At 41.0% G+C, this 14,025-nt stretch overlaps 2 protein-coding genes across 2 annotated transcripts; one reads left to right on the forward strand and one right to left on the reverse strand.

Annotated features, from left to right (window-relative positions):
- Positions 1 to 1,119: 1,119 nt before the first annotated feature.
- LOC116252564 (transcription factor PCL1-like) lies at positions 1,120 to 1,695 on the reverse strand. Its single transcript, XM_031626913.1, has one exon. It carries the CDS (start codon positions 1,693 to 1,695, stop codon positions 1,120 to 1,122), a length of 576 nt encoding a protein of 191 aa, XP_031482773.1.
- Positions 1,464 to 14,025, forward strand: LOC116253352 (serine/arginine-rich SC35-like splicing factor SCL28). Its single transcript, XM_031628127.2, has 7 exons — positions 1,464 to 2,602; positions 4,762 to 4,839; positions 11,158 to 11,322; positions 11,422 to 11,489; positions 11,698 to 11,737; positions 13,216 to 13,371; positions 13,751 to 14,025. The coding sequence occupies exons 1-7, from the start codon at positions 2,412 to 2,414 to the stop codon at positions 13,761 to 13,763; spliced, it is 711 nt and encodes a 236-aa protein (XP_031483987.1). The 5' UTR covers positions 1,464 to 2,411; the 3' UTR covers positions 13,764 to 14,025.

The following is a 14,025-nucleotide window of genomic DNA, read 5'->3' on the forward strand; positions in this document are numbered from 1 at the left end:
GACTCAAACTCGAGTTGAGCTTTACAATGGTAGCTCAAGATTGACTCAATCAATTGTGTTCGAGCTTGAGTTTGACTCGACCGACTCTTTTAACTTGATTAATTGCTTGTTCGAGATGCTTTTGCTGTGGAAGGCGATATTGCTTCATGTATGGAATATGGAAAAAGATGGCAATAGAAGAAGGTAGTTCTACAAAGGAGAATGAACAATCATATGTTACCGAAATATAAAAGAAAAAAAAGAATGATGTTCAGATCAAGCTGAAAGCCTAAAAACCTACAATGAGTTTCAGTTTCTAAAACGCTTCCTCGAGCGAGGTTTGAGGAAGAACAGACCTTTGCTCGAGCAAGGGTTTGAGGGAGAACAGACCTCACTCGAACGAGGTCAGAGAGAAAATAGACATTCGCTCAAGCAAGAGTCTGTGAGTTTCAGAAACCCTTGCTTGTTTTGCTCGAGCAAGGGTCATCCTCGAACAAAACCCTCACCAAGGGTTTCGAGCGAGGTCTGTGCTCAAGCAAAACCCTCACTTGAGTGAAACCCTTGCTGGAGAAGAGATCATTGAGTTTTTGAGACCCTCTCTCGTTTGAGGGAGAGAAGGTTTTCAAAAACCTTGTTTTCTCTAATTTAGAGAGAGAGAGAGAGAGACGTACCGTTGTTGCAAGCTGGTTGCCATCAGCAGTTCCACCGATCGCCGGATGTCGGTGCTGATTGAAGGAGTTTGTTGGCATCGGAGGTTGAAAGAGGAAGAGAGAGAAGAGAAAAAAAAGACAAAAAAATGAAGATGAAACAATGAGGAAAACAACAAATATGTTCAATGTTCATTAGTGTTACTATTCACACAATTTTTTCCCAAGTGAGAGAAGGGGAGAGTAGAGGGATAGGAGAGGCCAAGAGCAAGAGGGTGTACCTTGGCCGGTTTCCCAAGTGAGAGAAGAGGAGAGTAGAGGGATAGGAGAGGCCAAGAGCAAGAGGGTGGACCTTGGCCGGCTGTTTGGAGGATTCTGTGGGGGTTAGCATAAGGCTGGGCGTCGGGCCGAGAAAATCCCGGGCCGGGCCGGGCCAGGCCCGGATAGGCCGGCCCGGCGGCGGCCCGGTCGGCCCGACGGGCTCCCTCCCCCTTCAGCCTTCCCCACTTCCCATCTCCTTCCCCCTTCCCGTCTTCCTCCAACTTCCTAGTTCCCCCTCCATTTCCCACTTCCCCCCACGGGCTCCCTCCCCCTTCCCCTTCTCAGTTCCCCCTCCCCTTTCCCCTTCCCAGTTCCCCCGACGGGCTCCCTCCTCCTTCCCGTCCCCTTCCCCCTTCTCGTCTTCCTCCCCCTTCCCCCTCTCAGTTCCCCCTCCCCTTTCCCCTTCCCAGTTCCCCCCGACGGGCTCCCTCCTCCTTCCCGTCCCCTTCCCATCTCCCTCCCCCTTCCCCTTCCCAGTTCCCCCTCCCCTCCCCCTTCCCGATTTTAGATTTTCAGAGAGCGGGTTGACACGGTGCCGGAGCCTTGTGATGGTGTTTTGGGAAGCACGGTTCACATCCAGGATGGTCCGACAAGGATCCAATGTGATGGTGAAAGCCAAAGCGAGCTCCGGTGGGATCAGCGTCTGCGAGAGGGGCGTCAAATCCTCCAAGGTCGGCAAACCCTGCTCCCAGTCGACCACCCTCTCCTGCGCGGCATCAAAATCGACCATTTCCTCATCTTCTCCCATCCAGAACCAGAATCACCGCCACCAACCAAGCCTTCTACGATCTAACCGACACCAATGGGAGTTCGGGCAAGAGGAGGGAGGTCGGCGGCAGGAGGAGCCGAGGAGGTCGGCGGGCCGGGCCGGATCGGGCCGAACCTTACTGGGCCCGGCCCGGCCCGATACCCACCCTAGGTTAGCGAGAATGAATGAGAAAGCAAGTGAGGAGAGAAAAAAAATGGGAAAATGAAGCATCGACAGAAGAACCAAAGAAAAATATCCTTGCTCGAGCTAACGAGCCCAGTTGGCTTAAGCGAGCTTCGTTAAACTAACTTGAACTAGACTTGATAAAATAAACGAGTTGAACAGACTTGTTGAGTAGAAAAGCTGGCTCAAACTCGAGTTAGACCCGAGCCTTAATGAGGCGAATTAGACTTGCTCGGCTCGTTTTTCACCCCTCTGTGGTAGACCATCGAGTAATGGGAGGGGTTCGAATGTTAAATCCGTACCGATAGTTTTCGTGCACATGGATCGCGCACAAAAACTCGGTCTCGCTTCGCGCCCTGACGGGCTGACGGCCCCATACACAAGCACTCATGCTGCCCCGAAGCATTTGATCCGTTTCGCGGGGGAGGAGGGTGCGTCTGCGCCCATGTCGACAGAAGTGATATCTAGTGGAGATTGATTGAGAGTCCCCCAACGGAACAAGGAGGAGAAGACGGGACAGGGGAGAACCAGCGATGGGAAGGTACCGAAGCAGGAGCAGAAGCTACAGCCCCAGACGAAGCAGGAGCTGGAGCCCTCCTCGGAGGAAGAGGTATGACGACCCCAGGGACCGACAAAGAGGGGAGAGGTCATCTAGGTTTTACGGAGACCGGCGGTCCTCCGCTCCTTCAGGCCTCCTCGTTCGAAATGTTGCCCTAGACGCCAGGTCCGTGCTTCTTGGCCTCTCTCTCTCTCTCTCTCTGTGTGTGTGTGTGTGTGTGTGTGTGTGTGTGTGAGAGCGAGCAGTCGATCCCTGGCTGTTTATATGTTCGGTGTCTTTGTTTTTGGTAGAAAAATCGTTTATTATCATTCGCATGCTTTCAACTTCCGCTTTCATGCTTGCAATGATGATTTTAGGGATCCCATCTCGTGTTATGACTGTTGCCGTGATATTTGCTTTTGTTACTCTTTGAAGTTTGTACTCCTTCCTTTTCTCACTTAGCGAACATAGTGGCTTTTTCCTCCGCTTGGGACCGCTCTGTTTGTCTAAGAGTCTGGGAAAATTCTTGCCAGGTGCTTCACTGCAGTTTCTTTGAGCTTCATCAAATTGATCTGATGGAAAACAGGAAAAGCAAATTGTTTATCCTTACTTTTAAATTCGACATACCGTTGTCCTTTTTCCTTTTTTTCCTTCCCTTGTTCTCCCTTCACAAAAGCACCCTAAGTAAACTTGAGTGACACCTCTAGTGGTTCATGTCAAACAAAAATCGCCTGCGGCTATTGATTTTGAAGTCTATTAGGCAGCAGTAAGCATAAAACGGTCCATTCCTCTCTCTCTCTCTCTCACACACACACACACACGCACACGCACTCAAACACCCTGCACACATGCACACACATAGTGCTGCAGAGCTGTGCAACTAGAAAGGCATGCTACACTCCACTATATACCTGGAAGGAGGCTTCTAGGTCCGCAGCATTTAGTCTTTATCGTGCATAGGATATAGTAGTAGCAACCGGACCTCTTACGTTGACTTGGAATCTGAGTATGAAGATACTGGAGCTGTTCGTATTCTGGCGAAAATGCTTGTGCACAAGTCTACATGACAATGTAAAAAGGAAAGGTGAGAAAAAAAAATCGTGTAAGCAATTTTTTGTTGTTTTCCAAAAATGACTTAGTGCAAATGGGGGGGGGGGGGGGTTGGGAGAGAGAGAGAGAGAAGGTTGTAGTCAAGCAAAGAACACACACACACAAACACACAGTATATGTGTAGGTATGTGTGTACTACGTAAATTAATATTGTTTGTTTTACAAAAGTTGGTTGAATCAGCTTAAAATTTAGATTGTTTTACTTAATATCTTGCTCTATACACACACACACATCATATATATAAAGTGCTAGGCTCAGTGAGTTTGGCCTTGAGCCTAGGCGAGAGTATGCACATTAAGTGGTCCCAAATAGAGAAAAAGTAAGCTAAATAAAATGCAATATTCGTTTTGAAAATTAAGAACGGAACTCAAGCGTTTATCACTCGAAAACTTATGATGAAAGTCTGGGACAGTAAACCTGCTATGGGTCCTCCATCACTGCACCAAATAAAGAATGCTTATGACCAAGAAGTCCAATGATGTCAGGAAATGGCTTGGCATTCCTGGATATTTGGTGTGATATCCCAGATCTGGTTATGGATGTGCATCACATCTCCATCATCTTCCATATTGATCCCAGAAAGGTGCTTAGGAGACTTCTTATCTATGTATTTTATATTGCTTACTTAGTTGAAGAGTGAAAACATGTATAGAACTGATGAGTTTAATGTTTAGATCTGTTTCTAGATTAGTTAAAAGATTAATGGTCGTAGTGCTTCCAGACCATAATCAGGAAATTTTCAAGGTTCCATGCTAAATTGATTCCACATGAAACAAGTGAATAGGCTGTGGGTGCCACATATATGGGTCCCATTTGAGCAAAAGATCATGTGAAGCAACTTTTCTCGAACTGTCTATGACACATACTCTGTTTGGCAACCACTTGAAATATATAATCCTTTATGGTGTGAAATTGTATGTTTTCACCTGTCACAACATGGCAGCTTTCAATTCCTAAATTCCTTGATGGAATTGTTTGTAAATGTGGGTCTGTTGCTTTTGTTTTATGCTGTTGCATCTATCTTGGTATTTGGTGTTGGTGTTTCTATTGTCTCTGATTATCATATTTCTGAACTGACTATGGTGATGCTTTATCCCAGGTTTGTAATTTTTTGTAACTCAGTTTGGAATGCTGCATCTGGAAGCTATTGTGATCTCAAGATTTTGCTCTTTTTCTTGTATTTCTGCCTTAAATTTTTGTCCCATCTTTGAAGCAAAATAATGTCTTGATGCAGACCCGAGGATTTAAGGATTCCATTTGAACGGTTTGGACCTGTGAAGGATGTGTATCTTCCAAAGAATTATTATACAGGGTATGATTATTTCTTGGGTTATTGAAACTCCGTTATTCTTCTGATGCCTATTATGTGACTTCACAATTTTAAAGAACATTGTTCTTCCCCTTTTCGTTGCTTCTGGTACATTAGTTGGAGTGTGTAGAAACAGTAAAAGTGAGAAGAACACGGATGTAACGTGGAAAAACACTCAACGAGAGGGAGAAAACACCACGGGTGAGGTCTGGTGCCCACTAGCCGCCAGACTCTCTCTCTCTTAAAACTTCATTCGCTTCAGAAATTAGGGTTACAAGTCTTTAAGGAAGGCCCAACAAGGGCTACAAGCTGGATCGGGTCTAGACACAGACCCGGTCCCAAGACCCATCTTTACATGCTTCAACACTCCCCCTCAAGTTGGGCATACATATCGAACATGCCCAACTTGGATATATTTCTCTCAAAAGAAGTTGAAGATAGAGCTTTAGTCAGAACATCAGTGGTTTGGTCTTTAGACTTCATGTAAGGTAAGATTAACTCTTTAGCATCAATCCTCTCACGGATAAAGTGGCGATCAATCTCAACATGCTTTGTTCTGTCATGTAGTACAAGGTTATTTGGCTAGGTTGATTGCAGACTTGTTGTCACAGTACATCTTCATAGGTCCTCCAATCTCTATCCCGATATCAGCTAGCAATATTTTCAGCCATAGTAACTTTAACACTCTCATAGCAATAGCTCTATACTCAGCCTCTGCACTACATCGAGAACACACATCTTGCCTCTTGCTTCTCCAGATAACAAGGTTTCCTCCCAAGTAGACACAATACCTCGAGGTAGACCTTTTAGTATCAGCACAACCTGCCCAGTCAGCATCGGAATACCCTTCGATCTCAACAGGCTCTTGTTTCACATATAAGAGCCCCTTGTCAGGATTCATCTTCAAATAGCACAATATTCTGTCCACAGCCTTCAAGTGTGCATTAGTCGGAACATGCATGAATTGACTCAGTACATTCACAGCAAAAGTGATATCTGGTCGAGTGAGGGTAAGATAAATCAACTTCCCAACAAGACGTTGATATTTTCCTTTGGCTTCTTCACAGAGCAACTCCCCATCTTTAAGGCTCAACTTGTGCCCAGCATAAAGAGGAGTAAAAGCTGGTCTACACCCTAGCTTACCGGTCTCCTCCAATAGATCTAGTGTGTATTTCCGTTGATTTAACACAAGGCTTGTACTGGACCTAGGAATCTCAATACCAAGAAAGTATCACAGTTTACCAAGATCCTTGTGATCAAGTTCGGTAGCCAGTAACACTTTTAGCTTTGTGATTTCATCCTCATCATCACCTGGAACAATCATGTCATCCACGTAAACAAGTAACAGAGTGACTTTCCCTTCTTTCTTCTTCACAAACAAAGTGTGGTCTCCATTCCCTTGATTGTAGCCATAATGTTAGTCGTTCGAACCATGCTCTAGGCGATTGCTTGAGGCCATAAAAAGTCTTTTTTAGTTTACAACATTTTTCTGGTTCTTCATATCCTGGGGGCATACGCATATACACCTCCTCTTCGAGATCGCTATTGAGAAATGCATTCTTAACATCCAGTTGGTACATCCTTCACTCCTTCATCACAGCTAGGGAAATAGCAACTCTAACTGTCCTCATTTTCGCAACTGGAGCAAAGGTCTCCAAGTAATCAATCCCATATTTTTAACTAAACCCCTTGGCCACAAAACGAGCTTTGTATCTTTCAACACTTCCATCTGGTTTGTATTTGATGGTGTAGACCCACTTGGATCCAACCAAGTGAGCTGCCTCAGGGATCTTTACAACTTCCCATGTCTTGTTTCTTCTCAGGGCTTCCATTTCTTCTTGCATCGCATCAGCCCACTTTGAATCACCTTGAGGTTCAGCAACAGTCCTGGGAATCACAGCCAAAGAAAGAGAAGATACAAAACACTTGTAATCCTTGCTCAGTTTAGAATAAGATATGAAATTACCAATAGGGTGTTGAGTAAATGACCTGACACCCTTTCTAAGAACAATGGGTAAATCTTCACTTATAGTCTCTGCCTGAGTACCTTCAACTGGCATCTCTTGGGCACGACTTAGGTCATCCAGGGAAGGAGTAGCATTAGGATTTGGAGTAGGATTTTTGTCACCAGAGGGCATCGCTTCGTCAGCTTCATCAGTGGGTCCTGCCGCAGGCGACTTTCGCCTAGAGTAAACCTGCCCAAACAAACGGTCATGTCCCTCCTTATCCACAGTTGAACATCCATCATCCTCATTGTGCTCTAGAGGGTTAGTAACCTCAATCTCTTCCTTCTTGTATTCCAAAAAATCTGTAAACTGAATCTCTTGATTGGGAGAATATTCTTCTCTCATTGTAGACCTCTCCCCCTAAAGAGAATTCTCACCAAAATATGAAGCATGTTCCAGGAAGGTGACATCTTTGGTAACATAGGCACGACCTGTGGAAGGGTCTCGACACTTATATCCTTTTTGAGTGAGGGAATAACCTAGAAAAACGCCCTTGACCGACCTAGGATCAAGCTTTTTAATATTAGGACTGTGATTGTGAATAAAACAAACATATCCAAAAACTCTAGGTGGAAGAGAGAAAGGTTCACGACTCCCCGGTAACATAGAGTGAGGCGTTTGTCTATTCAACACACGACTAGGCATACGGTTAATTAGATACGCATTGGTCAACACAGCATCCCCCAATATTTTTTTGGAACATGACGTTGAAAAAGAAGTGCCCGAGTCATATTCAGTAACTGGCGATTCTTTCGTTCAACAACTCCATTTTGAGGAGTAGTATAACTACAAGAAGTTTCATGAACACTTCCCTTTTTTTGAAAGAAGCTATCAACAGACTGACACGTATACTCACGAGCAATGAAGGTCTCTATAACAGTAAGAACTTCACTACGGTCTTTCAGCAAATAAACAATGGTGTTACGAGAACAATCATCTATAAAGGTGATAAAATATTGAAAACCATGACAAGAAGGAATTCTCAAAGGCCCCCACACATCAGAGTGAATCATGGCAAACACCTCGTTAGAACGATGGGTTGACACAGGGTATGAAGCCCTAACATGTTTGGCCAGGTGACAGACATCACAAGACACCATAGTCATATCTAACCTGGAACACGGATCAGAAAATAACTATCTTAAAATTCCAAAAGGAAGGTGTCCAAGGCGCTCATGCCAGCGCAGAATCGATTGAAGGGAGTCCTCTCTACTCTTCGTTGTTTTGCTGGCGGCTATCATGAGGGCAGTAGCAGCAACAGCGGTGGCGGAATAAGAGCAGCGAGCGATGGAAAGGTCAGGGCCGGCAAAAATTTTCACAAACTAGTCACAGCTCTGATACCATGTAGAAACAGTAAAAACGAGAAGAACACGGATGTAACGTGGAAAAACCCTCAACGAGAGCGAGAAAAAACCACGGGTGAGGAGGTCTGGTGCCCACTAGCCGCCAGACTCTCTCTCTCTTAAAACTTCATTCACTTCAGAAATTAGGGTTACAAGTCTTTAAGTAAGGCCCAACAAGGGCTACAAGTTGGATCGGGTCTGAGACTCTGGACCCAGACCCGGTCCCAAGACCCATCTTTACATGCTTCATGAGAGTGCATGATAATAGGATATTATTTATGTGCAGAACTTCTGTCTTGAAACTTATCCACGTGAAGCAATGTTGGTCAGATTGTTTGAGAGAATGTAGATTGAAAGTTTATAATTTGCGAATGTCATGGGTGCACAATCAAAACTAATCAGTTAGCCTTGGTGGGGAATATCCATTTAATGGTTATGAACCACACTTAAGTTTGATAATTGTACCACCTTTGGAATCTGAAGTGAGTTTCATTAAATTTATAGATCAATCAAGTTAAATTTCCATAAGAACACAGGGTTTAGATGTATAAAACAAAATTCACATTATTAAATTTAATTCATAGTCAAGCTAAGTAAGTATGGATAAGAATATGTCGGTTTAAGTGTACATATCAAGATTCACATATATTTTGAATTCAAATTCAATTTTTATTTATTTAAGTGTAACCTGTCAAATCACTAAACACATCAAACTGAAATCTGTAATTCACAATTTTCAAGAGTAATTTTGCATCGGGTGTAATTGGTTAAGGTTTTATACTATGCATTAGAAATCAGTTTTGCTAATGAATTAGCTAAACTTTATCTAAATCTTTTTGATGTTGAAAATTACGATTTAGTTTTATAAACTCCAACCCTTTCTTTTAGGGAATCATATATTAGAAATTATTATAAATTTTATGTAAGAGATGAGGTTATTTTAAGCATTGTCACAAAAGACGTTAACAGGTATAATACGGTGAGAAAAAAAAACGGGTATAATACGGCAAGGAAAAAAATTTCGGGAATAAAACGGGAAAAAGACGGCAAATTCTGAAAAAATAAATAAATAATCCTAACAATTATATAAAAATAAAATGAATGAGAAATTAAAAAAACATTAGAAAATAGCTAGATAAGCAACAAATTTTAGGTACACCTTGAAACAATTTGTCAACTTAAAAATTCAAATAAATAAAGTTAATAAACTCTTCCCCTGCAACGTGAACTCCAGCAATAGGTGGGAAAAGGGGAAAATAAAAAGAGAAAAATAGAACGAAGGAGAGGTGGGCGGGAAAGCCCCTTTCTCTTTTAAAAGGACGTTTTTGCCATTAAAAGGAGCGTCCAAGTTAAAAAAAACCAATTCGTTTACAAATATTACACGCGTGCCATCTTTCAAAAGATGTTTTTGCCATTAAAAGGAGCGTCCAAGTTAAAAAAAAAACAATTCGTTTACAAATATTACACGCGTGCCATCTTTTTAAAAAGACGTTTTTGCCATTAAAAGGAGCGTCCAAGTTAAAAAAAAACCAATTCTTTTACAAATATTATACGCGTGCCATTTTTTAAAAAAAAACTCACCGTGTATCTTTAAAAAAACGTGAAAGACGCGTATAAAACGCGTTTTATACGCGTCTTTTATTTTTAAACATTTTTTTGAAAAAAACGCGTCTTATTCCCGTTTTATACGGTAAAGACATTTTTAACGTATAATACGCGTTTTTTTAAAAAAAAACAGCGTTTTTCCATAACCAATGTTGTAAGAGCCATTCTGAACTCAATGCATTTGTGAAGTTCAAAAGGCTAATTGGTGTAAGTATCCAAACTTATAACACAATCAAGGTTTGGGTAGATATGACTGTTGACCAACAAAGATCACACAGCCCATAATTTTTCATGCCTAAATTGTGTGCCCAAAAATAAGAACCTTGTATAGGCTTCTCAATTGATTTTGAGTCTATTTATTTTTTCTACAAAATGTAACATCTTGACCCAAAGCAAGGTCTGGTAAATCAAACTCATTAACTCCAATTTATTTACAATCTATCAAATTTTGGTTCTAACTAAATGCATTGCAGTCCCACAACACTTTTTTTTGCAGGAGCTGCTTATACTTGAAACATCAGCTCTCATGCTTAAATTTAAAATTTAAACTGAAAGCTGTAAGCTTGGAAAACTATGAGTATAGAAAATGACCAGTTAAATGGGATCATTTTGACATTTCATTAGCTTTGAAATAGTAAACACTTGCATTTTTTTTTCTTTGTTTATATTAATTATCCTCTGGTAAAGGTAGCCATTTGTATCTACAGCTCCTCCTCTGGCAAGGGAAAAGTCATTTATTTTTCCGTGAAAATGATGGAGATTTTTGGATGTGTCAAATAACCTTAGCATAGCTAGTGTGTGTGTGTTCACGTGTATTAGTGGCTTTTTGAAATTATCACAATTCTTCGATGTGTCAATTATCAAGTAGGATGGATAAGGAAAGAAAAACATTAAAACATAAAGGGAGTTCAAGAAATATGTTAGCATGCAATAGGTCAGGAATGAAAGGTTGGGCTTAGACAACCTCCTTCTAGAGGTTTCATGGATGCTTATGTTTGTCTTGATATAAAAACTGAAAAAGGAAAGCACAGTGGTGGAACAATACAAAATCCATTTTTCGCTCTCTTTTTTTGGCTGACTTGGTTAACACTTCTTTTTTTTTTTTTGGGGGGGGGGGGGGGGGAACATACTTTTTGTGACTATGATATACATTGGCTGTATTCAATTTTGCTCTTGTTAACAGAGGGTTGGAGTTGGTGGATGTATCTAGGGTCTGGACTTTGTGTATCTTTTCAAAATGTACTAGCATTGTTTTTGTCCTGTCTTTCCTTAATAAAAGTGGTCTACTCAAGTCTATTTTCATAGTGATAACTGTATACTAACACCCATTAAGCATGTTTTTTTTTTTAATCTCGAATCAATTATAGGGAGCCACGGGGGTTTGGATTTGTGAAGTTTCGGAATGCTGAAGATGCAGCAGAAGCCAAGCAACAGATGAATCATCAGGTTATTTTGGGGCGTGAAATAACCATTGTTTTTGCAGAAGAAAACCGAAAGACACCTGCTGAAATGCGTGCTACTGCACGCATTAGGTTAGTGATTTTTTAGACATTCATCCATTTTTTAATTTTTATTTAGTGTGAATAAATACAATATTAACTTAGTTAATTTGCTTATTGATTGAATTGCAGTGGTAGATATATGGAAGGAAGCTTTAGACGTAGAACACCACTACGATCACCAAGGCATCGTTATCAATGTCAGTGTTTTTTCATGGATCTCCATAGTAATTAGTGTATTTGTGGTCCCTATGTTGGATTTCTGTAATATGTGGGATTGGCATTTAATGTTAAGCAAAGTAATGCTTGTCCTTTTTGCTAGATTGTATGTGTCCTCCTCTTAAAAGAAGAATGGCTTTATTTCTTCCAATCTTTGTTGCTCTTACAAATGCTGCTTTACTTTGACAGCCTACTCAAGGTCACTTTCTCCATCAAGGCGTGATTCAAGGTATAAGTTCTCTCCCTTAAATCCACACTCGATGGGCACCATGGATCTATTTAGTGATTATATATTCAGAAAGTAGCAAGTTTTAGTTGGATGAAGTTTGATATTTTCCCTAAAGTATAACCTTTCTGTGGTCAACATAGGACATGATTTATCCACTTATATTGGTGCCTGATGATTGCTAATATTTGTAAGCTTACTGGCACCTTCTACAACTGCCTCACAACAAAAGATTGATTCATGGCACATGCCTGTCTTTGAACGGATTTCAGAAAATGCTTATCAGCTAACAGAATGATAAGAATACTAAGAAACACTAAACTTTTGTTACATCATATATCATCACTTTATTATGAAACTCACAATTTTTGTCACATAAAATCAAGTATATCAATTGTTTGAGAGAAGTTCCTTTTGGAAGTTTGCTCTTATATGTCCTCAAACCAGATATTTCGTTGACTGTTCTGCTTCTGGCTGTGTAGAGCACACATTCAACGTTCTTAGCTTCTATCAGCTTCAGCATATGCACCTGTGACTGCTTGTATTTATTTGCTGCTTATTCTCTCGGGCGAAGTGTAGGTACTGTTTAGGTGATGTAACATGTTGGTGGTCTTCTGTCTGCAGATTATTAAAGTGAAAAAGGGACCCCAAAAGAATGCAAGGGTGATTAGTAAAGAGACAAAAAGAGTATTATTTTCTGATGTTTTCAAAGCAATTCAAGTATAGCATTGATCATCTTCACCAACAGTAATCATATGAATGATGTGGTGGTTCCACAGTTTTCTTTTGGCTTGTAAGGATCAAACTATATAGGAATGAATCTTCAATGCATGTTATGGTTATGTATCACATGGAGTAAATGAGATGATAGGTTCTCTATTTTCTTCCTTTGTTTGTTATCTTATTTGAATTTTGAATTCCATTGATGTTGCTGGGTTTTTCTTTTTTCTTTTTGTATAGCGTCCTGTTAATAAAGAATGTAAAGGTTAGTAGTTGACAAATGTGAAAGCAACCTGATCTACATGTCACAAGCCTATCAGCACTCTCTGCTAGAAGTATGACTCCTGGTGGTTGTCCTTTCAGTAAAAGCTATAGTGTGGTTTAATAATGATGGGGACGAAAGCTTTGAAGTTTCAGTTGCTACTTACTCAAGAATAACTCAAAAGTTTTTGCAGCCAATGTTTTTGTCAGATTTTTGTGCATATGTGCCAGGTAAAAACGTTGTACTTGTTTGGGTTTTAGGCATGAGTAGACTTTGGGGACTCGCTTCCACAGGATGCATAATGCATTTGGTCCAATTTTGAGCCAGTTGGCAGTTTATGTCCAAAGCTTGTATAGGATTTCGCAGAAAACTTTTTGAATGCACAAATATGACTTCTTTGGTTCTCCATCTTTGTTATTGCTGATTGTCATTTTGGTTCTTGTATTGTTTGGATTTGGTGATTGGTTTCCTCATACACATCCATCTGTCTGAAATTCAGGGACAGAGTCTATAACACAAGAGATGACTGCTCAGAACCAAGGTCTAGGTCTCTGTCACCTCCAGATTATGATGGCAGGGATTATCGATCACACAGAAGATCCTTGAGCCCCCATGAGAATGGAAATTTTAGCCGTTCTCGTTCTCATTCATACAGGTGACTTGTAATTTCTACTGTTCATTGAGCTGTTCAACCTGAAATTGGTCATTAATATTTCAACTATTTGCTTGTTAGATTTCACTGGTTGCTTTTCTTTTATAATTTCAAATGTGCCCCTAGGATTGACAAATTGGGCCACCTTTTTGTTCTATATATGTGTGTGTGTGTGTGTGTGTATAGGTGGGATTTTTTGTGGTTGGGTGGGGTGGAGGGGATGGGGGGAAGGCTAGCTTGGCCTTGGTTTAATTAATCGCTGAGTGGTTTTAGGACCAATAACATTCAGATGATGGATTTGCTTATTGTGTTAAGTCTCTAATTTGTTGTGTTTGTGGGCTATAATACTGTCCCTAATGTGGTTGTCCTTTCATTTTTGCAGTCCACGATCATGACATGGCATTGTTCAGCTGCCTTCTTGCTTTCCGCTAGATTCAAGTAGGAGTTGGGTGTTGAAATACCAAATTTGACCCTTTTTAATGTATCGATGGTTTGGAAAGGAATGGTAGCTTTCGTTTTCCTGTCTTCCCTTTTTTGTGGGATGTTTTGGATGGTTGATTTGCACAAACATGTTTCTGTATTTTGAACCTTTTGATTGCAACGATCGTATAGTTGTGAAACGTCCTCGTTCATTTTGTATGACAACCTGTGCTGTCA

The sequence above is a fragment of the Nymphaea colorata genome, chromosome 4, assembly GCF_008831285.2.
Source record: "Nymphaea colorata isolate Beijing-Zhang1983 chromosome 4, ASM883128v2, whole genome shotgun sequence".
In the NCBI taxonomy this organism is placed as follows: domain Eukaryota; kingdom Viridiplantae; phylum Streptophyta; class Magnoliopsida; order Nymphaeales; family Nymphaeaceae; genus Nymphaea; species Nymphaea colorata.